General features: G+C 45.5%; 1 protein-coding gene and 1 long non-coding RNA gene across 3 annotated transcripts; one reads left to right on the forward strand and one right to left on the reverse strand.

Annotated features, from left to right (window-relative positions):
• Positions 1-384: 384 nt before the first annotated feature.
• On the reverse strand, positions 385-16,174 carry Acat2 (acetyl-CoA acetyltransferase 2). Its single transcript, XM_021635726.2, has 9 exons — positions 16,044-16,174; positions 15,469-15,603; positions 11,228-11,409; positions 7,297-7,414; positions 6,226-6,369; positions 5,267-5,389; positions 4,435-4,589; positions 1,925-2,035; positions 385-1,537 (listed from the first exon to the last, which is right to left on the reverse strand). The coding sequence occupies exons 1-9, from the start codon at positions 16,096-16,098 to the stop codon at positions 1,367-1,369; spliced, it is 1,194 nt and encodes a 397-aa protein (XP_021491401.1). The 5' UTR covers positions 16,099-16,174; the 3' UTR covers positions 385-1,366.
• LOC132649525 (uncharacterized) lies at positions 9,864-19,700 on the forward strand. Of its 2 annotated transcripts, none has more exons than XR_009588004.1 (4): positions 9,864-9,991; positions 13,499-13,599; positions 15,058-17,049; positions 18,344-19,700. It is a non-coding gene; the product is annotated as an uncharacterized LOC132649525 (long non-coding RNA). The 2 variants fall into 2 exon arrangements; XR_009588003.1 differs by having other exon boundaries at positions 9,869-9,991; positions 13,496-13,599.
• Positions 19,701-21,623: the final 1,923 nt, after the last annotated feature.

Here is a 21,623-nt window from a genome sequence, read left to right on the forward strand (position 1 = left end):
GTAGGCAGTTTTGCTCCACTCAGGGACCTGCAGCTGCATTTGGCCCATCCCTGATCAATGGTGTAGGCGTGACACATGGCTTCAATAACTGACTTTTGGGATCTGTATCTCTATTATAGTTTGCTTATGATTTCCATTGCACATGTGACTACCTCCTGGCAGGTTCATCCGAGTAACACACAGCCTTGTTAGAAACGTTCACAAATGAACTGATTGCCCAACCTACCCCCCAACCTGTATTTTGCTCCTTGAGTCCTTGGCTTCTACCTCTCAGTTACATATTGCGAACTATGGCTTTTCTGTTCAAGTTGTCTGTCCTTAATATATCCCTGTGCTTTAGCATTAGTTCTGCTGTCATGATGAAACTCCTTGACAAAAGCAACATAAGAGAGGAAGGTTTATTTGGTTCACAATTCCAGGGTACAGTTCATCATTTTGGGGAAGTCAAAGCAGAAATTTGGAGCAGGTAACATCTCATTCAGTCAAGAGCAGAAAGAAATAGACCAAAGCTGCCTGCTGACCAACCCAGAGGTACACTTGTTAGAACTCCCAGTCTTCTACACTAGAATAGCTGGAATACCCCACCACATCAGTTTGAAAGAGGTCATTGAATCCAATTTCCACCATTACAGGATTGGTCTTGATCAATGGGAACCCACGAGACAACAAGCAAGCAGGGGTATTTGAAGCAACCATAGTTAAGTAAAGAGGCTGCAACAGAAGCCACAATCCCCATTCTTTGACTGGATCATTTGGGGCCAGGCCTGATAGTGCATGCCTTTAATGCACGCACTCAGGAGGCACAGCCAGGTGGATTTCTGGGAGCTCAAAGGCAGTGTGACTACAAAAGATCTTCAGGCCACATGGTGAGACCCTGACTCAAAAACAAACAAACAAAAATCAATGATTGCAGAAAATGAGACCCAAAAATCAAAGATGAGAAACATGGAAGTTATGAAAATGCCATTCACAGCCAGGTGGTGGTGCTGCATAGCCTTTAATCCCAGCACCCAGCGAGGCAAAGGCAGGGGGATCTCTGTGAATTCAAGGCCAGCCTAGTGTGCAGAGTGAGGTCCAGGACAGCCAAGGCTACACAGAGAAACTTTGTTTCAAAAACAAAACAAAACAAAACAAAAAAACAGAAAGAAAGAAAAAAATGCCATCCACCCTGGAGCCCTTGATGACTGATTGGATTTCCCTTTTATTTATAACAGTGTCAGGTGCAAGGCCTTGGGTATCTCACATTAAAGTACAGCAAGCTGTGCACCTGGCTTCCTGTCCTCCCTTTGGTCCTCTGAGTTCACATTCTATTTAGTGTCTCACTGATCTGACAAGAACCGTTCCAGGGTGGTGTCTGCAGGGCAGATCATCCTCTCTGAACACACATGGCTATCCCCATCCCACCCCCAATGCACAGGGCTGCGACCCCGCGGGTGCCACCCACTCTCTCCAGGCTGTGTAACAAGGTCACCAGAATCCTACAGCCAGATGCTCCCAGAGGGTGGCCCAAGGCAATGGCTCCTCCATCCATGTTGACCTGCAGGGAAGAAGATCTTGGAGTCAGTTCTCTGTGGGCACAGGCTGAAACCCTGGTTTTATCTTTCTATCAGTGCTACTCTAGCAAACCACCCTTTCAAGCTTGGCTTTCAGTGTAAACCTTAGGAATAAATAATGCCCGTGTGACACCTGCTGTTCTTCCTTGTTTCTAGAATGTTCTATTCATTCCGCTGTGAACTAACATGATCAGGTTGTTTTTTTCCTTCTATGAAAGCAACAAAAAAGTCAACTGAAACTTAACTAGTATTTGTTCATCTCTTGCCAAGATGACCAATCCTGGGAGATTAACTCATTTGTTGTTTGTTTCCAACCTTAAACACGGATTATGCAAGCGGGTTGACAGACAGCATGGCGCCATGTTGTTTACCTTCTCGGGGTTTAATCCAAGGTCTTTAGCTATTGCAATAGACACCGCTGCAAAGGCTTCATTGATTTCAAACACATCAACATCATCCAGGGACCAGCCTGCCTTTGCAACCTACAGGGAAGATGAACCGAGTCAAACTCTTCACTACTAATGTAAAAAAATATATATATAAAAAACATACACACACACACACATATACACACACACACACACACACACACACATATAACTAAAAACGAAGACAAGACATACAGAATACACCCCTCAAAGATACACCTTTTGGAAACTGCCACTAGGAAGCAGGTGTGCCATGGTTTCTGGGCCTGTAAACCAGGGCTGGAGGGGCTACCATCAGCCAGCACGGGGCTACCCCACCTGGAACCACTGCAGCACGGGCTGTTCCTGTGGGAGCCCGTGACGAACTTCTCCCTCAGTGAAGCCGGCTCCACTCAAAAGGTAGATGGTGTTCTCTAGGTAGATGTGACAACACACACCAGAGACTGCAGCACTTTAGAGCTCAGGCAGGGCCGCTGTCTACATTTAAGGCTGGCCTTAAACAGCTAGAGGGCAAGGCCCAGCCTAGAAACCAAAAGGATGCGCTCCAAAGTATCCGTTAAGGTAGGAAGCAGGAACTGCCCTGCCCTACGTGCAGGTGACAGCACACTGGACTCCGGGCTGGAGAGGTGGCTCAGCTTCAACTGTCCTCCGGGGACCCATGTTTGACTCCCACGCTCACATGGTGGCTCCTAATAGTGTAACTCCAGGCTAGGGGATCCAACACCTCCATGGCACACAAACGGTTTGCAGACATATACAGACGCAAACTCCCATGCATTTAAAAGAAAAAGAAAAAAAAACCTGACCTGGGGCTGGAGAAACAGCTTAGTAGGCAAAGTACAAGAGTCCTGAGGTCAAGCCCAGAACACAATGTAAAAATAAAAGCATGAGGCTTGCCGGTGCACCTATGACCACACAGCTGAGATGGCAGAGCTCTGTGGCTGGACAGCCACCCAGCCTAGACTACCTGGGAAAATTTCAGACTAGTGTGAGAGACTGTATCAAAAGCTGCAGGGGAAGGGTACAGTGGGTTGCCTCAAAGAATAAAAACACTTGATGTCAGGCCTTACTCCTGAGTTGTCCAGGTCCACAGTAGATGGCAGGAGCTGCTCCAAGTTGTCCTCTGACTTCTACATGTGCACCGAGCTTGCTTACACACTTACACACACACACACACACCCTGGACCAAGCACACTGTTCTTCAGTTACAGAGTCCTAAAGCGGGTGGCAAGGAGGCGATAAACTAAAGATAGGAAAGCTGTGGCCAGGATGTCTTGCACAGCTATGTCTTTTTTTTTTCTTTTTCTTAAGATTTATTTATTTGACACTTATGGGCACTCTCTCTATATATATGCCTGGATGCCAGAAGAGGGCTTCAGATCATGTTATGGATATCCGGACTGTGAGCCACCATGTGGTTGCTGGGAATTGAACTCAGGACCTCTGGAAAAGGAGCCAGTATTCCTAACCACTGAGCCATCTCTTCAGCCCAGGCTATGTCTTATACTAAGCAAGCTTACTATGTTATCTATCTTATGTTATATTCAGTTTTAAGTGGAGAAATGGGACAAAGTCAGCAATAAGCTGATCAAATAATGTCACACAAAGGGAAAACCAGGTGTGCTACTTACCAAGCACAAAATGGCCTTAGGACTGATAATTCTAGTCTATTCAGGAGGAAAAAACCAAGCTCCCAGGCACACACACACACACACACACACACACACACACACACACTCACTCACTAAAGAATAAATGTTTTTTTTTTTTTTTTTACATTTTATTTTGTGTATGAGTGTTTTGCCTGTATATATGCGTCCTGGTGCCTGTGGATTTTAGAAGAGGGCCTGAGATCCACTGGGACCAGAGTTACCGATGGTGGTGAGTTGCTGTCTGGGTGCTGGGAATCAAACCCAGGTCCTTTGGAAGAGCAGCCAATGCTCTTCACCACTGAGCCATCTCTCCAGTCCTCATATCTGTGGGTTTTTTGTGTTTAAGATGGAATAATAGCCAATGTGTCCTCTGCCTTCACATAAACCCAAAGACACAAGTACATACACAAATATATGACTCAAATGTCAGGGAGAGAAATAAATTCACTTAAGGCTTGCAAAGACAATGCTATAAAAGGCAAACGGCATGAAGCCTGGGGGAGTAACAAAAGCAAGGTGTCCTTATACTTCAGAGTGGGAAAGGGAATGGAGAGGTTAAAGAGTGCTTCCTGCAGAGCCATGGGTCAGCTGTCCTCAGCGCATCAACAAAGCCAAGGAGCAGGTCTGCAAGGATGAGGAGGACAGCTGTGCAGGTGCAAACCTGTAGTCTCAGGAGCCGGGAGGAAGAGGCTGAAAGCCCAGGAATTCAAGGTTGTTCAAGGTCATCCTGAGTTTGAAGGCAGCATAGGCTACCCTGTCACACAAAAACAAACAACTTAAAGGCTACACAGTAAGACTCACAGCTTGCTTTATGGCTGGAATCGGTCCTACTCCCATAACGGAAGGCTCCACACCAGCTTGTGACCAGGAGACTATTTGTGCTAAAGGTCTCAGCATTCGACTCTCAGCTTTCGACTTCTTCATGAGAACCACAGCAGCGGCACCGTCATTCATTCCTGTAAACAAGTGACCGGTTTCTACAGGACTCCTTGACTTCAGGCACAGACCCAGGGCCACCATTTCCTCCTGAAAGCATTAAGCTGCTGACAGCTTAGCAAAACCATTTGCTGTGATTCATCAGACTAGATAATGTACTTAGAAATTGTCAAGATCAAGCCTAGAATATGATATTGACCATACAATATTACAAGAGTCCCCCTGTCTTCTCTCTCTTTCTAGACAAGGTCTCTTTAGTCTTGGCTGGCATGGAACTCCCTATGTAGCCCAGGCTGGCCTCAACCTCATAGAGCTCTGGTGCAATGCTGAGATAAAGGAGTGCCTCACCATGCCTGGCAACTTCAGAGGTTTTGTTTTTCGAGACAGTGTTTCTTTGTGTAGTCCTAGCTATCCTGGATCTGTAGACTATGTTGGCTTGAAACTCGCGGAGTACTAGGATTAAAGGTGTGCACCACCATTGTCTAGACAACTTCAGAGTGTTAATTTTATTCTTTTTACTTGTATGTTTAGTCTAGATGTCAAGAAAGCAAATGACTTCATTCAGTATACATTAATAGCCAAGCATACAGGACTAGCAACGATCCCCAGCTTTAGGAATCATTTTGTGTAAAGGAATATTTACTTGCTAGACCTCACCAGACTTGGTGCTTCCCCCGATGCCCTTCAGAAATCAAACCTGATGCATTAGCTGGGGTGACTGTCCCTGTTCCATCCGTAAGAAAGTAAGGTTTTAGCTTGCCCATGGCTTCAATGTTACTCCCATGACGAGGAAACTCATCAATCTTCACTTCAGTAACACCTGCAAAGAGTAAGTCTAGTTACTTGGGATGAGTACAAAGAAGGCAGAGTGCTGGCACTGGAGACTTCTCAGGAACAAGGGGATTCACACTTGATAGAAAAGTCTATTAACATTTACCCACTTCCATCCAGAAGGAAATTCCTAGACTGACTGTATGCAACCCCTGGAGAACTCTGTGACACTGTCTCCCTGTGTTTCAAATCCACAGCCTTTTCCAACGACAGCAGTTGTTTGTATTGTATGGGTGTAGGTTTGGTTCATTGCATTTAGGTGGTTGCACCTGAGTGGGTCACAAGTGGAGCCATCCACCTTCTATGAGCTGGACTTGAATGTCAGTTACTGATAAGGGAATTTATCTGCAGATTCCAGTTTAGATCATGGTGAGTAAGCTAACAAGATGTGTCCTCTGCAAATCACATGGGAGCTACTGGAAAGGCTTTATTTGGACCACATAGCAGAGTTGTGTTTTCTGAGAACCATAAACTGACACTCACTTCTCATGAAACCCCCAGGATGCACACTGTAGCTCCGGACAATCTGAAGATGACAGTTTCCTGTGTACCTGTGCAGACAGTATTTTATAGCCAGGTGTGGTGGTACACACCTGTAATCCCAACACTCAGCAGGTAGAAGCAGGATGATCACCTGCCACTTGGAGGCCATCCCGGCTACACAGCAAGATCATGTCTCAAAACACAACACATCACCACCTACCCTCCTACATCCTACACCTTTACTACCTGTAAAGACCAACATTTACCAACAGCCCTACATACCATCCTTGCGGTGTCACTCATGCAGACAGGCAGAGGATTAACTGTGGTCTCCATACTCACCTTTTCTGGAAGACACCAGCACTGGCACAATCTCCTTGTCAAAGTAGCCAGCTTTCTGCGCATGCTCTGCTCTGTTCTGGGACAGAACTGCAACCTTGTCCTGGGCCTCTCTACTCACTTGCCATTTTTTGGCTACATTTTCAGCTGAGAAGAAAAGGCAAAAACAGCATATTCATGAGCTGGGTTGTGGTGGCTCAAGTGACTCACTTAGGCCTGTTTCCCTTTCTATGTCTGTAAACTCTAGAAATCTGTATCCAGAGTCACCATTGATGCTTCTGTCTAATTTACTCCCCATCTCCCTTATAAACCTTCTAAGGGAAAGAAGTCCCAGCCCTTTCCTTCTGTGGATGACTCACAGGACAAAGATGGCTACTGGCAAGCATGATGACTTGAGTTTGTCCCCTAGGGTGAACATGGCAGAGGGAGAGAACTACAGCAGTTTTCTGTCTCTCTTCAAACTTTACCTTTTGTTGCAATAAGACTCAAGAGTAAGCCTGTAAAAGTCACTTTTATTCTGTTTCAGTTGTTGTCTCGGAGGCTTACTGGCTCTGTCTGCTAACCTAGGCCTACAATGTTTTCAGCCTCTCAGACATACTGCTTAATAAGCTCTCCCTTTCTTCTTCTTTTTGAGCTCACAGCTGGCTGGTTCAACCCAGCTGTTCTGGCTCAAACTCCTCTCCCGGATAACTTTTTCAATCTGGCACTATAGAGAACTTTAAGGATAAAATGAGTAAGTTACAAACATGTGGAAGGCATGACCTCACCTTGCCTGTGTACAAGGTCCAGTCACCAAAGTCCTATTCTGATCAATGACACAATTATGACAAGCTTTCTGCATCAGGTCAAAAGGAGACCACAAGCCATTTAGGAAAGCCCCATGAAGCACCCGGCACCACACACAGCCCAGGATCTCTGGGTGCTACTGTATGCCTCAGCTTCTTGTCCAAAACAGATGCGCAACAGTATGGCAGCCAGATGGCCTGCAGACCCAGAGACTCTGCAGTCAGACTCGCTGTCACATGTTCGTGTCAACCTTTTTGAAGCTAGTGTTTGTAGCCACATCAGCCTTACCTGTGATGCCCATATGATAGTTGTGAAATGCATCTGTGAGACCGTCACAGAGTATGCTGTCAGCTAGCGGCACCTCACCCACCCTGACTCCTGTTCTCAGGTGAGCCAAGTGAGGGGCCTGCAAACAGGAAGGAAGAGGAGATTTAGACCTCGCTGTCACTTGTCCTCTCAGGATCCCCCTAAGTTTCAGAACGGTCTGGCTAGTACTTCCTCCCTCTTTATTATCCATCAAGCCCTTCTCCCCAGCACCTGCTCTTCCCAGGTCAGGGCCTGAAACCTCTTGGCATTAGCAAACAATCCCACCTGCCTTCTCTTAGCAATCTACTCCTTTATAACTTACCCATTTCCCTTTCTCCCTCAAACCTACCCATTCTGTGTCTTAATTCCTTATGATTCTATTTTTTCCTTCTAGACAGACAAATGTTACCTAAGGGGATGGCATAAAAACCTAACTCCTATACTCGCGTCTGAAAAATGTTATGTCTGTGAGCCTGTCTGAGTTTTCACGCACCACCTTAGTGCATGCCCAAAGAGACCAGAGGGTTCTGAAGGACCTGGAGCTGGTAACAGGCAGTTGTGAGGCACAAGGATGCTAGGAACTGAACTGGGGTCCTCTGCAAGAACGGAACAAGCTCTTCACCACTGACCTGCTGCTCTAGCACATCTAGTGTCTATTTGTTAGGAGACATAATAGTCAAAGGGAGAACAGTCAGGTTGCAAAATGAACTGACAGGAGGGTTTCTGAGTAGAAGGTATTTTTAACTTCCAGCAATTCAAAAGCAGCCAGAATATAATGGAAATAGTTAATCAAAGCACAATATTATCTGTGAATGAAAATGACATAATTAGTAGCTGGAGAGATGGCTTGGTGGTTAAGCGCATGTACAGCTCTTGCAGAGTTCTAAGTTTGGTTTCCAGCTGGCTCACAAGGATCTGATCCTTCAGCTCAGGAAACCTATTACCTCTGGCCTCCAAGGTGTACTTGCAGTTATGTCCACATCACACACACACACACACACACACACACACACACACACACACACTTAAAAAGAACAAAAAGGAAATGACAGAATTAAACTCATAATTTTGTGTGTAAATTAAGCCATGCATCTAAGTGGTGGCTCTGGACATCAGTATTCCCACCTGTCATGTCAGCACTGACACCATATTGGCTTGTGTGACCACACATAGCAGCCCTCTATGCAGGACTGGATGTTAGTACGTGTAACCAGAAGGACTCCATTCACTTGTGACCTTCAGCCCGCCTCCTCCTGAGCTTTGCAGTGGCTGAGCTCACTAGGTCTCTGACCAGTGAATTCCAAGGTCAGACCTTGAGCACAAGAAGAAGATACTATTGCTCTGCAGTGTCTGCTTAAAGGACAGCACTTGCTGAGACAGACAGGGATGGTGAGCTTCCTCTAGAGGCCAGCTCTCCATGATCCTTGGCTATGTTCTTTCTTTTGGTTTTTAAGACAAGGTCTTGCTATGTGATCTAGGTGGGTTTCAGCTTCACGCTCACGTGCTTCTCCACCTCAGCTCCTGATCAGTAGGGACTGGCATACCTCACCACAGGAGGCTTTTACATGTTCTGCCCTCTAGGAGAGCCCTAGATCCTGTGGTCTCCCCAAGGGCTTTGACCAGAGGGGTAAGTGGCAGCCTTTGACCTGACTCTTCCTCACAGGGAAGAGTCAAAACCAAGCTTGTCAAAACCAAGCTTGCCTGTCTCTTGCTTCCCTCTGGTCTGAGATCTGAAGTGGTCTGGATTATTCAAATGTGGACTCTTCTGAGCTCCAGCTCCAGGTCAAAAGTCAGAAGAACACTTCTAGGAATGAGCTGGACCCTGGACTAATGAGCTGCGTGTAGGAACAGGATGTTCCCAGTTTGCAGAATCCTACCTGATTTGTTTGAGCTCTGTTGCCCTAATCCTTTCAGCTGTGGGCATTCTCTCTAGAAGTTCTGAGTATCAACTAGAAATTCTAAACAGAGGGCTTACATTCCCACTGTCCTACTCTGTTCAAGAACATTTAGATTCACCTCTACAAAAAAAAAAAAAAAAAAAAAAAAAAAAAGGGAGTTCCAGGCCAGTCGAAGATACTGTGTACACTTGGGATGGGGAAGTAGAGTATGGTTGTGTATAGCTTTGATCCCAGCACTCAGGAGACAGAGACAGGCAGATCTGAGAGTTACAGAGATACAGAGATTTCCAGGACAACCAGAGCTACACAGAAAAGTCCTGTATCGAAAAGCTAAGTAAAGCCAGTCAGAGTGGCGCACACCTGTGATCCCAGCGTGAGCAGGTGGATCTCTTGGACACAGAGAAGCCCTGTCTCAACAAACAAAAGAACAGCTAAATAAATAAATAAATGAAAAGAAGAAAAAGAAAGGTGGCATTGGTGAGATGGTTTAGTACATACAGCACTTGCAGCAAGTCTGATGACCTGAGTTCAATCCCCACCTGTAGGAAGGGGAGACTCTACCCAGTAAGAGTCTACTCTGACCTTCCCCCGGGTGCAGGGGGCATGTGCCCATCCCAGTAATATAGGTAATTGCTTATTATTATTACTATCATTATTATTAATTATTATCTTTGACACAGGGTTTATCAGTGTAGCCATTGCAGTCTTGGAACTTGCTCTGTAGAGCAGGCTCACCTGAAACTCAGCCTGGCTCTGCCTCCCAAGAGTTGAGATTAAAGGTATGTACAACCACACCCCACCTGTACCTCATTTATTTATGTGTTAATATAGATGAGTGCTCTATCTGCATGTATACAATCACACCCCACCTATATTTTATGTATGTATGTATGTATGTATGTATGTATGTATTCAATGTAGATGAGTGTTCTATATGCATGTACGCCTGCATGCCAGAAGGGGACATCAGATTCCAGTATAGATGGTTGTGAGTTGCTGGCAATTGAACTCAGGACCTCTGGAAGAGCAGACAGTGCTCTTAACCACTAAGCCATCTCTCTAGCACCCCACTTTTTTTTTTTTTAAGTGGAGAATTGTAATAGTGCATGATGGGAAACTTCATCACATGAAGTGAAAAACTTGATAGCATTTCAAGTGCAAAATGTGGAGACGTAAGCAGGAACATTACTCAGAAACTTATCTGAGAGGGCTACTTTATTGCCCTATTTAGTTTTTATTTTTTGATAATAAGTAGAGAGCTGAATTATAAATCTGGATGACTCAGGTGGCTTTAATGACCTTGGTGTCAACTTTCAAAGGATGAAGTTAGTCAGTTGACTGTAGAATTAATTATTCTTTACCTTTCTTTTCTTTTTCTTTTTTTTTGGGGGGGGGCAGTTCAAGACAGGATTTCTCAGTGTAGTCTTGGCTGTACTGGACTCGCTTTGTAGACCAGGCTGGCCTTGAATCCCAGAGATCCACCTGCCTCTGCCTCCCAGAGTGCTGGGATTAAAGGCATGCACCAGCACACACTGGATCCTTTACCTTTCTAGTGTTCTCAAAATGAATTTGTTGTAATGGACATGTTGATTAACCCTTTAGGCATGATAAAAACTAACTCTCTCAAACTTTAAAAATTATATGAAAGACAACTTTAAGAAGTTTTGAATACTTGAAAAATATCCAAAAATTTAAAAGAAGGGTTTGCTGGGCATGGTGGCACATGATTGTAATCTTAGCACTCAGCAGGCAGAGCAGGAGGGGCAAGCACTTAAGGCTGGGCTAGCCTACATAGCAAGTCCTAGCGAGCTTCAGCTACATGGTAAGCAGGGAGAGCAACCAACTAACCTTGTGGGTTCATTGCAGAAAACACTGTCTGCTTCAGGAACAACAGCTTAGTTATTCTGCTCTGGCTGCCTGGCCAATAGGCTCATCTTCAAATAGCATTTCTCACCCACCCTCAGCAGGACATGTCCTCTGGGCGGTCAGGATGGTGAGCAGCGCCTCTCACTTACCTTGCTCATGTTCTCCATGCCTCCGGCAACCACAATGCTGGAGTCCCCCATGGCTATGGACTGGGCTGCAAGGCACACGGCTTTCAGGCCGGAGCCACAGATCATCTGGCAGCTCCATGCTGGAACTGAGTAGGGGATCCCTGCACCCACACTGGCTTGTCGAGTAGGATTCTGCCCACAGCCTGCAACAAGGAACACAGAAGCCTCTGAGCAATTGGAGAAGGGTAAGAGGCCAGGGATCAAGTGTGGGCTCAGTGCAAGGAGATGTCTGCCACTCAGCATGCCTTCAGGCCAGCAGCAACCTCGCCTGATTCACTCTCTGCCTGCCATTCTAAACCTGGGACAGATGCCACCCTGTGCAATTCCTAGGTGTTTTTCAGAGAGAAGCTTCCTCCTCCACAAACAAGTTCCCAGTACCTAAGACTGAACCTTACGATCTTCATTTGAGCTTGACTTTTTCTCCTAGTTGGCAAGAAACTTATTAAGACCAAGGGTAGCAGCCAGCTAGTTTACTGCCTGTGAACAAAAGGCATAATTCTGACATGTGGAGGGTTCTGCTCCTGGTTCATAGCATAAGACACCTAGGAGAAAAGGGGGTTACTTACAGAGGATATCTATGCATAAAGGCTATGGACTAAGCCATGCTGGTGTGGCAGCTCATACCCACTTTCCTAGCATTTTGTAAGCTGAAGCAGAAGGATCACAGTAAGTTTGAGACCAGTGTGAGCCTAATGGTCTATTCAAAGGCAGTCGGAAGTACATTATGAGTTCCAGGCTAGTCTGTACTATATAGTACAGAAAGTAAAAAATAAATTAAGTACATACAACAAAATTAAAACCAATAGTTCCCCTGAGATTTCCTTCAGCAAAACAAACAAACCAACAAGCAAACAAACAAACAAATAAAAATTCCACTTCCTTAAATGTAGCAGAAAATCGATGGAGTCAAAACCCTGAAATAATATCAACCACATTATCTGTCACTGTATGATAAGTGGCAAAGAGTGGTTCCCTCCCTTGCAAATTCCAGATACAGCCCATCTAAGACCTTTCCTTAGTGTATTTGCTGGAAAAATACTAACCAATGGGATACTTTCAAAAACATAGAAATTCTATTAATTACTAGCATTAGTCTGAAGTTTGGTTAAAAGTGAAAAACATATATAATTATTCATGTCTTTAATTGTTGCCCTCAGGAGGCAACGGGAGGTGGATATCTGAGTTCAAGATAAGCCAGGTCATTGGAAAGTTTTCTGGCCCTGAGTGGGAGCTCATGCCTGTAAACCAAGGACTCAAAGTTAAAGATAAGAGATTTGCCTCAAGGATTGCACATGTTCAAAGGCAGCCAGGGCTACAGTGTAAGATAGTGCCTCAGAAATTAAAAATTAAAGAAGTCTAAATTAAACTAATAAGATACCATTCAATAAAGCTATTACATAAGGGACCTGTTCTTTAAACAATAAGTGGTGTAAATGTTTAAGCAAATAACTTCACACAAACACACACACTTCCCATTCTCAAGGAACTTAGGGTTAGAAGTGAGTACTAAATATGATAATGCTAATTTAGCAGAATATGAGCAGCATGACAGAGACCTGACATTGACGGTATTTATCCCTAGCTTCTAAAATAGTGTTGTAGTTCAGTACTGTTCATTTACAGGACCTGAGTGTGAGTCCCACACCCACATCAGGCCACACACAGCTGCCTATAATGCCACCTTCAGGGAATCTGATATGTGTGTGTGTTCAAAGAAAGAAATGAGGCTGGAGAGATAGTTTAGTGGTTAAGAGTGCTGGCTTCTCTTCCAGAGAACCTTGGTTTGATTTTAAGCACCCACATATTAGCTTACAACTGTCTGTAACTACAGTCTCAGGGGATCCAATGCCTTCTTCTATTCTTCTTCCACAAATGCATACAGTGTATAGATATACATGTAGACAAAATACCCATATACATAAAAAAGTAAATTTTTTTTTTTAAAGAAGAAGCTGGGGGGTGGTGCTGTACATCTTTAACCCCAGCACTTGGGAGGGAGAAGTAGGCAGATCTCAGAGTTTGAGACTGGCCTGGTCTACAGAGCGAGTTCCAGGACAGCCAAGGCTACACAGAAAAACCCTATCTTCAAAATAAAACAAAATAAGATAACAATAACAAAAAAGAAAGAAATGAGAAAGGTGAACTATAAAACCAAAACTTAAATACATGTCAAATATTGGTACTTTAAGAATCTCACTGTGAAACATCTTAATTTTTTTCTTTTTTCAGTAGCTTTGTGCATCAGACAAATGGTCTACAACATCCCCAGCCTTTCCAGTCTTTCCTTCTATGAAGAAATCTTGCTAAGAGCTCAGGCTGGTCTTAATCTCACGGTAAGGCCTCAGAGTGCTGAGGTTATATTCACAGACCACCAAGCCAGGCAACAGAAAACTTTTAGATGCTGCAATGCCACCGCATGAGCCCTCACATGTCTGCTCAAAGTCAACACACAGTTTGACTCATAATAACTTGGTCAGAATTCAAGACCAGAAGTGTGTCTCTATAGATGGGACATACTAAATGTACTTCATGCACAAAATCATAAGCCTTTTTTCTTTATACCATTCACTCTATGTATATAGGGTTAATATATATACTTTACATAAATATATGCACTAAAATTTTCTACTCAGAATTGGGTTCCAGCCAGGACATAACCATCCTTGAATAGATGAAGACACCCACCCACACCCACACCCACACCCTCTAAAGATTTATTTATTTTGTGTATGAATGTTTTGCCTAAATGAATGTATATATGTATGAGGGTGCCTAGTACTTACTTATGAAGGACAAAGAGGGTGCTGGATTCCCTGGAAGAGTGAGGGGGGCATAAGTATCCAACAGGGTGCTAGGAACCGAACCTGGGTCCTCTACAAGAGCAGTAACTGCTCTTAACAACTGAGAGATCTCTTTAGCCTCTAAGAGATAAGGATATTCTTTAGAGACACTTGGGTTGCTTAATCTGAGACTATTCAAATAATGACCCCCAGCCCCCCCAAACTGGAAGTCCCCTAGGAATATTTCTGGGAGAAGGAAGAAGTTGAAGCCTGGTACCCAGTAGAGGGGGATATTTTCACCAAGGAAAAAAGATTTTACACACTCTGACAACTTCTCAGACCACCTTGATGGAGAGACACAGACAGTGGGTCAGTGGTCGATGAGGCCATAAAATGACTAGACAGTTTAGAAGTGCAGGCCTCCAACCCTCTGTTTACAGTTCAATCTCAGTTCTGGACTGTGAAGAGAGACATGAGGGAGTCACTGGATCTCTTCCCAGTTTAACCAAATTAAATAAATCTCCCTTTTCTGCCATTTACTAACACTGTCGCTATTTCACCCAGCTCATCAAGGACAACTGGCTGAGCCTGGCTTCTTGAGATAAAGATTGAGACACCAAGTTGGATAACAATGATACTTCACTTTAGATATACAAATGTTAGAAGTTTTGGGGGGCGGGGATCTGAAATCAAAACAACTCTGGCCCCAAGTGTTGCAAATATGGAATATTCAAGCTGCCCACACACAGATGGCATCACAGTGAAGAACAGAAGTTGGTTTTGAATATTAACAATTTTCTCCTCAGTTGATTCAAATGTATGTGCGGTGAGCGTAGGGGAGGGCAGGAGAGTGAACTCACCACCACATGCACACACTAACTACACACTTCCATCACTGAGCTACAAGGCCCCAAACCAAGTATCAGCGTGAAGCGGTCGGTGGTCACCGGTCTACAATCAGGAAGTAGAGGTAAGATGGAGGCATTCTCAGACTCTCCTGTCTTCCTCCAGGCAGTGACCAAGTCCCCGCGAGTGAAGAACAACCCATCTCATGACAAGTGGACTAGGGTATACCTGTTCTGCTGCAGCCACCCTCGCAGCCCTGGCACAGTGCAGCCCCCTCCAAAGGTAAAGACCGACTGTGTGATCTTTTAGGGGTCTGTGGAAGACTGTGCATACTCTCCTATGCGTCAGGCCGGCCCTGCTTCTAACAGCGCGAAGACAGTAGAGGTAAGTGGTCTAGGAGCACTCCGGGGGAAAAAGCTTGTAAAGAAGCTGTGACTTCAGCTAGAGAAAGGAGGTGGGACAGGACGAATTCTAGCAGAGGGCACCCTACGCAAAGAAATGTATGGTGGTGGTGCTGTGCTCGCGTGCAAATGAGTGGCCTAATGAACCTGACCTCTCCTGGATTACTGGAGTTACCTGCCGCCAAAACGTGTCCAAATATGACCTCGGACACCTCTTCTGGAGCCACCTTGGCTCTCTGCAGGACTTCTTTGATGACAGTTGTCCCCAGGTCGTGGACAGGCACAGTGGACAGGGCACCATTGAAGGAGCCTATAACGGGACAGTGAAGAGGGAAGGAATCTGAACCGAGAGCACATTTAGAACCACCGAGGCAGCGGATGGAGGAGCATGCTTTTTAAACAGAAACGGCCGGCGCCGAGGCGGGCAAAGGCGACGGGGACTTCCAGGACAATGCCAAGCCTGCCCGGAGCCCCTGCTAGCTCCCGGCCCTCCCACCCCGCCACCACAGCACGACCGATGGCGCTTCGCTGAGCGGACCAATCAGCGACCGGGAGAGAGAACGCACCCGAAAGCCAGCCAATCGGTGAGCCGGCAGAGCGGTGGCTCTACTGCGAGCAACCAATCGCAGCACGAGGGGCAGGGCCGCGAGTGAGGCGCCGGGCACCGGGCTGGGGAGTCTCGGGCCGATCGCCCCTCCCCGTTCCGCGAACCCGGTTCTTTGAGCACCTGTTGGGGAGCGGGACACTCACCTATGGCAGTCCGCGCCGCCGAGACGATGACCACGGGGTCCGAACCTGCGCTCATCCTGCCGCTCCGCTCTCCGCCAGCTGCCAGCCCCGCACAGTCTGCAACTGAGGTGAAACTTCCTTGAGCTTTATAGGCCGGGGGCGGGACCAGGGCCGCCATGCCACGCCTCCTCGCGCCTGCGCGAAACGCTGGGCGAGTCTAAGTCCGGGTGTGGGACGGGACGTGAATGGGGTACTCTGGTGGTACCGGGTGGGGTGCGACCAACGCAGCGTGGGTGTGTCGGGGTAGGGTGGTATGTATACAGTCCCTGGGGATGGACGAAGACAGCCTAGGGTTGTCGGAGAGCGGGGTGGTATGCTGTCTAGGAATCCTAGGTGGGGCGCATGTAAACGGCCTAAGGAGACCGGAGGGGCTGGACTTCTCGAGGCGACCTTCCCCTTTCTTGGGTAGGCACCTCCCGCCTCTGTTGCCGTGTCCTCCTCAACGCTGACAGCTTCTGGGCACGTGGCCTCTGTGGATTGATCGCTGCTGTTTCAAACCCTTCCAGACTTCTCATTCAGCCCAAGTCAGAATCTGTCAGACTTTCTCCTTACCTATCTGCTTTGTATCCTCCATGCCTCCTGCAGACTCCCTCTGGCCACCTCCCACCCCCAGCCCGCCACCGCCCCAGGCCAGCTGCCGTGCCCCCATTGTTTTGAAACACCAGACCCACCCTGGTTTGCTTCTGCCCCTTCCTGGCCCACAGAGAATGCCACCTATTTAGGAAAGAAGACTGCTGTGCTGGAAGGCAAGGTTTCCTAGGCAAGCCTCGCTGTGAGCGGGCACGGTGGACAGCGGAGTAAGCGAAAGGTGCCGCAGGTTGTGAGAAAACAAAAACAAAACCTGTCACGCTGGGGCCTCTTCCTGAAATGTAAAGCAAACTGAAAATTCATTAAGATTTTGAGAGACGTGGATGAGTCAAATAAAATGGATAAGCGCTGGCTCCAGACTAAAGAGGAGTAAAATTAGGTAAGAGTTTCCCCTTAGAGAAATCCTTGGTGTCTGGCTGGAATAGGTGGTCCCCCCTACTGCAAGTGTCACTTGAAGTCTCATCTTTCTGGTAGTCTAGCTTGGGTTCCCTATTCCCACCAGTTCAGGAACTGCAAGGGACATCTCCGTGGTTTCATGCTTATTACATTTTATTTTTATTCTGTGTGTATGGACGTTTTGCCTGCATGTATGTCTGTGTACTGTTTGTCCATACAGTGCCTGAGTAGGCCAGAAGGGGTTGTTGGATCTCCTGGGACTGGAGTTAGAACAGGTTTCCAGCTGCCTTGTAGGTCTTAGGAATTGAATTCGTTCTCTGAAAGAGCCTTAAGTGTTCTTAAGCACTAAGCCATCTCTCCAAACTCCCACATTTATTACATTGTTTCTGTCTTTAACAATTGATTTTTATATGTTTTAGTCTGCATGTATGTATGTGCCCTTGCATTCGAGGCCAGAAGAGGGTGCTGGATCCCCTTGCAGAGTTGCAGACAGTTGTGAGCTACCACATGGGTGCTGGGAACCGAACCCAGGGCTCTGCAGGGGCAGTAAAGTGCTCTTAGCCACTGCCACCTCTCCAGCCCTCTATTTCCCCAGTAATCTGGCCCTACTACTTAAATCCCCGTTGTGGCCTTACTCCGACTGCCCCTCGCTCAACTCTGCAGCAGTTCCCCGGAAAGCACATGTCCAACCCCAGCACTTCAGTCACCACCCATTGTGCTGCTGATTCTGAAATCCTTCGGTTTAACTTCATTGCCTCTAAACTGTCTATGAAAAATACTAATTTTATCAAATCTAGTCCAAACTCATTATACTTACCTCTTCAGTTTATTTCTTCTAAAGCCTCTGTGAGTGATGTATCCTTCTGTTGGGTATGCTAGAAATCTCTTGAACTCTACTTACAAACTTTACTTCCTCCAGGAAGCCTTCCTTCCTGTCTTGTTTTCTTCCTACCTTTGGTGCCCCTTAGCTCTTATATCTAATCTTACCTTTGAATTTGACCATATAATTCTTAGTTTCTCGTTTCCTCTATTACTCTATACAAAGTATTATTGATCCCTTCTTATACTGTTGTATTACATGTCTAGCACACTTTAGGCAGGAAATCTGATGAACACTAATATATTCCTTATGTTCCGTGCACCAGAATAAATGGATGTGAGCCAACTGGCGCAGGCCTATAATCTGAGCATTTGGAACACTGACAGAGGAGGATCAGGAGCTCAAGGGTAGACTGGGATAAACCTTATTTTTTTTTTTTTGTTTTGTTTTTTCTTAGAGTATGAGTCTGTGGAGTTTGTGCAATCAAGAGGACTAGATTTGGATTCTAAGAAATCAAGTGGATGTTGGGTAGATGTGGAAGTCCACCTAAAATTCTAGTCTCAAGACAGAGACAGGATCCCTGGATTAAGCTGGTCAGTTAGCTGTTGTTTTAATGACTGACCATGCCTCAAAAGAAGAGAGAAGACCAGATGAGGAAGATCTGACACCAATCGTAGGCCTCCACCCATAAACACACATGAAAAAAATGAGCAGAAATATAGTCTTCTAGGGACAAGGTGTGTATTCACTTGTTTCCTGCCTGGAAGCTCTACCTGGAAAGCAGAGGAGAAAATCTCAAGAAGCTAACTGCTTTTGTTGAATGACCAACAGCAGTACCAAGGAGTCATTATAGCTCCTTACAGTGGACTACTGAGAGCAATGTATGGGTTAGATGCAAGCCAGAGATAATGATGGAAAAAAAGTAAGAGAGAGAGAGAACAGTTTCTATTTTTCTTTTTTCCAGGAAGAAATCATTTATTATTTTGATTCACAGTTCCAAAGGGAGAGAGTCCATCATGGCAGAAAGGCATGAGGAACATGTTAGTAGAAGGAAGCTGCTGATCACATTTTAATCCATACAGGAAGCAGAGAGCTTGTTTTGTTGTTACCCTTTTGAATTTGTTTTTCAAGACAGGGTTTCTTTGTGTAGCCTTTGGCTGTCCTAGAACTTGCTTTGTAGACCAGGTTGGCCTGGAACTCATGGCATGCATCTCCCCACCCCCATCTGCTGTTTTAAAATTTTGTTTTTGAGACAGGTCTGTGTAAACCTGGAACTATGTAGGCCAGGCTGGCTTCCAAATCACAGAGATCCCCCTGCCTCTGCTTCCTGAGTTGGGATTAAGAAGGCATCACCATGCCCAGCCTTATTTATTTTTTTTGTGCACTGCCTGTGTCCAGGAGCCTGTGGAGGCCAGAGAGGGCTTGGATTCCCTAGGACTAGAGGCATTGATGGTTGTGAGCCACCGTATGCATGGATGATAGAAACTGAACCTGAGTTCTTTGCAAGAGCACTAAGTGCTCTTTACTGCTGAGTGAGCCATTTCTCCAGCCCTTAGAATAGTTTTTTTTTTAATAATTTATTTTTATTTTATGTGCATTGGTGTTTTGCCTGAATGTATGTAAGTGTGAAGGTGTCAGATCTAGATTCATACACTATTAGGCTGGCAAAAAACCCCCAACCCAAACCAAAAAAGAATTTTGCAGTGCTACTAAAGGGGATTTCACGAACAGTTACAGGAATCCAACTGTCAGAAAAATGCTGTTTTGTGGATACTGTTTCTACAAAAAGCTGAATTAAACAGTTGAGAGGACAAGCTCATTTGTTGAAGTCTCTGTAATAAGCACTTTGTACATGTGCTCACACTTGCCTTGCCTATAGTAGCATTCACTTTTGAGAAAATAGCTTCAGGTTGGCTTTGAATTCTCAATCCAGCTTCACCTCATCAAAGTGTTTGGATCAGATGAGAACTACCACAACCAACTTTACATTCTCACCAAACTGAAAATATGACAGCTGGTCCATATTCCAATGCTAGACTTACACTGGCTGCTTTCAATTTCTTCTGTCCATACTGTTTTTTTTGTGTTTGTTTTTGCCAAACTAAGGATTTACTGGGCTGTGACCATGCTAAGCAAGCACTGTTACCACTGAGCGACACCCCTATCCTCAAATTGCTTTTAAGGACTGTATTTAACCAAGCTTCTTGCCTTAGCCTGCCATCTTTAGCTATATACCTAAAGTTTTTATAGTTTGCATTCTTTCAGTTACTGCATAGCCATCACACATTGATCATCTCCAAATATTCAGCACAGCAAGCTCAGACTGTCTTCCCCAACTCAGGGTTTGTTTGTTTTCTTCACTTCCTGTTATTCAGAGGGTGAAGGGAGATAGGAAAACATGAAGGGCTGGGCTCAGAATCATGGTTGGGTGACCTGCCAGCTTTGGAATGGATGTTATCAAGAGAGCTTAAATGATAGTTCTCTAAAGGGCAGCTTCAATGTTACTGCTACATTTTATAAAAAGGACAATGACAAAATAAGGATAATGTAAATCTAGCAGTTGGTGGGAAGAGGAAAAGAGAAAGCAGTATCATTTGAATTAAGCATGGGGGTCAGCCATGTGGGGGGCAATCAGCTACTTGGCAAAAAAGGGAGTGGGGACTGAAGAGATGGCAAAGCTTTTAAGAGCACTTGCTCTTGCAGGGCACCTGGGTTCCCAGCACTCATATGGCAGGAAGCTCACAACTGCCTGTAAACTACGGTTCCAGGGGAATCTGATAACTGCTCCATCTCAGCATTAGGCACACACGATGCACATACCTACATACAAACACTATACACATAAAACAATTTTCTCAAAACCAGGGCTGGTCTTGAATTTGGATAACTACCTCCTGAGTACTAGGATTAAAGGCACGCACCAGCACCAGCACCACCTGGCACAAATCTTTTTCTTGAAGGTGGGAAGCATTAGAGGGCATGGAAATGCACTGTTGGGAAAGCATACTTAGACCAGGGAAAGAAGGAAAAATTACTGTAATTCAGATAAGCAGGCCAGCTGAGGAAGCTGCCTGGCTATGGCTTTGTAAGCTGACTGCTACGGGCAGAAATTCTGAAAAGAAAAACCGCACTATTTCATTAAAGGTGTAATTATTCCTTAGCATGCCCTAAGGTGGATCTGCATTCCCGAGCAAAGGTCCCTTAGCCAGGTGACTCACCTGCCCAACCCTATTAACTCTAAGAAGAGAACAAGGGCATGTCTCCCTCAAGAGGTAGACATTATCTTTTGGCTAGGAGACAGCAGCTTTCCTTTAATGGAACTTCAAGGCTATCACCAAAAGGAACTACTCTTCAAATTTATTTGTTAAGTTATCAAGTAAAAACTTGTATCTGTATGTATTTGAGTAGCAGCTTGGTAAAGGGAGGTGGTCTGTCACCAGGCCCGAGACTTCAAGATTTAACAGTGGCTGACATTTACTGAGCAGCCCCTGTGCTCGCTGCACACTGAATAGATATACCCCACCTTCTTACTTTGAAACCATTCCCCGCTACGATGTATTAGTTGAGACCTTTGGATCACGGTGACCCAGCCTTCAACAGGCTATGGAAAATGAGATGACCTCTCTACCTTGTGGGGATATATCCAAGGTTCTCCCCAGGAACCAACTCAGCCAGCACATCAAAATCACCTGCCATCCCGGCCCCCCTGCCAGAGCTGTGAAAGACTGTTGCGGACA

The sequence above is a fragment of the Meriones unguiculatus genome, chromosome 20 (assembly GCF_030254825.1).
Source record: "Meriones unguiculatus strain TT.TT164.6M chromosome 20, Bangor_MerUng_6.1, whole genome shotgun sequence".
NCBI classification, from domain to species: domain Eukaryota; kingdom Metazoa; phylum Chordata; class Mammalia; order Rodentia; family Muridae; genus Meriones; species Meriones unguiculatus.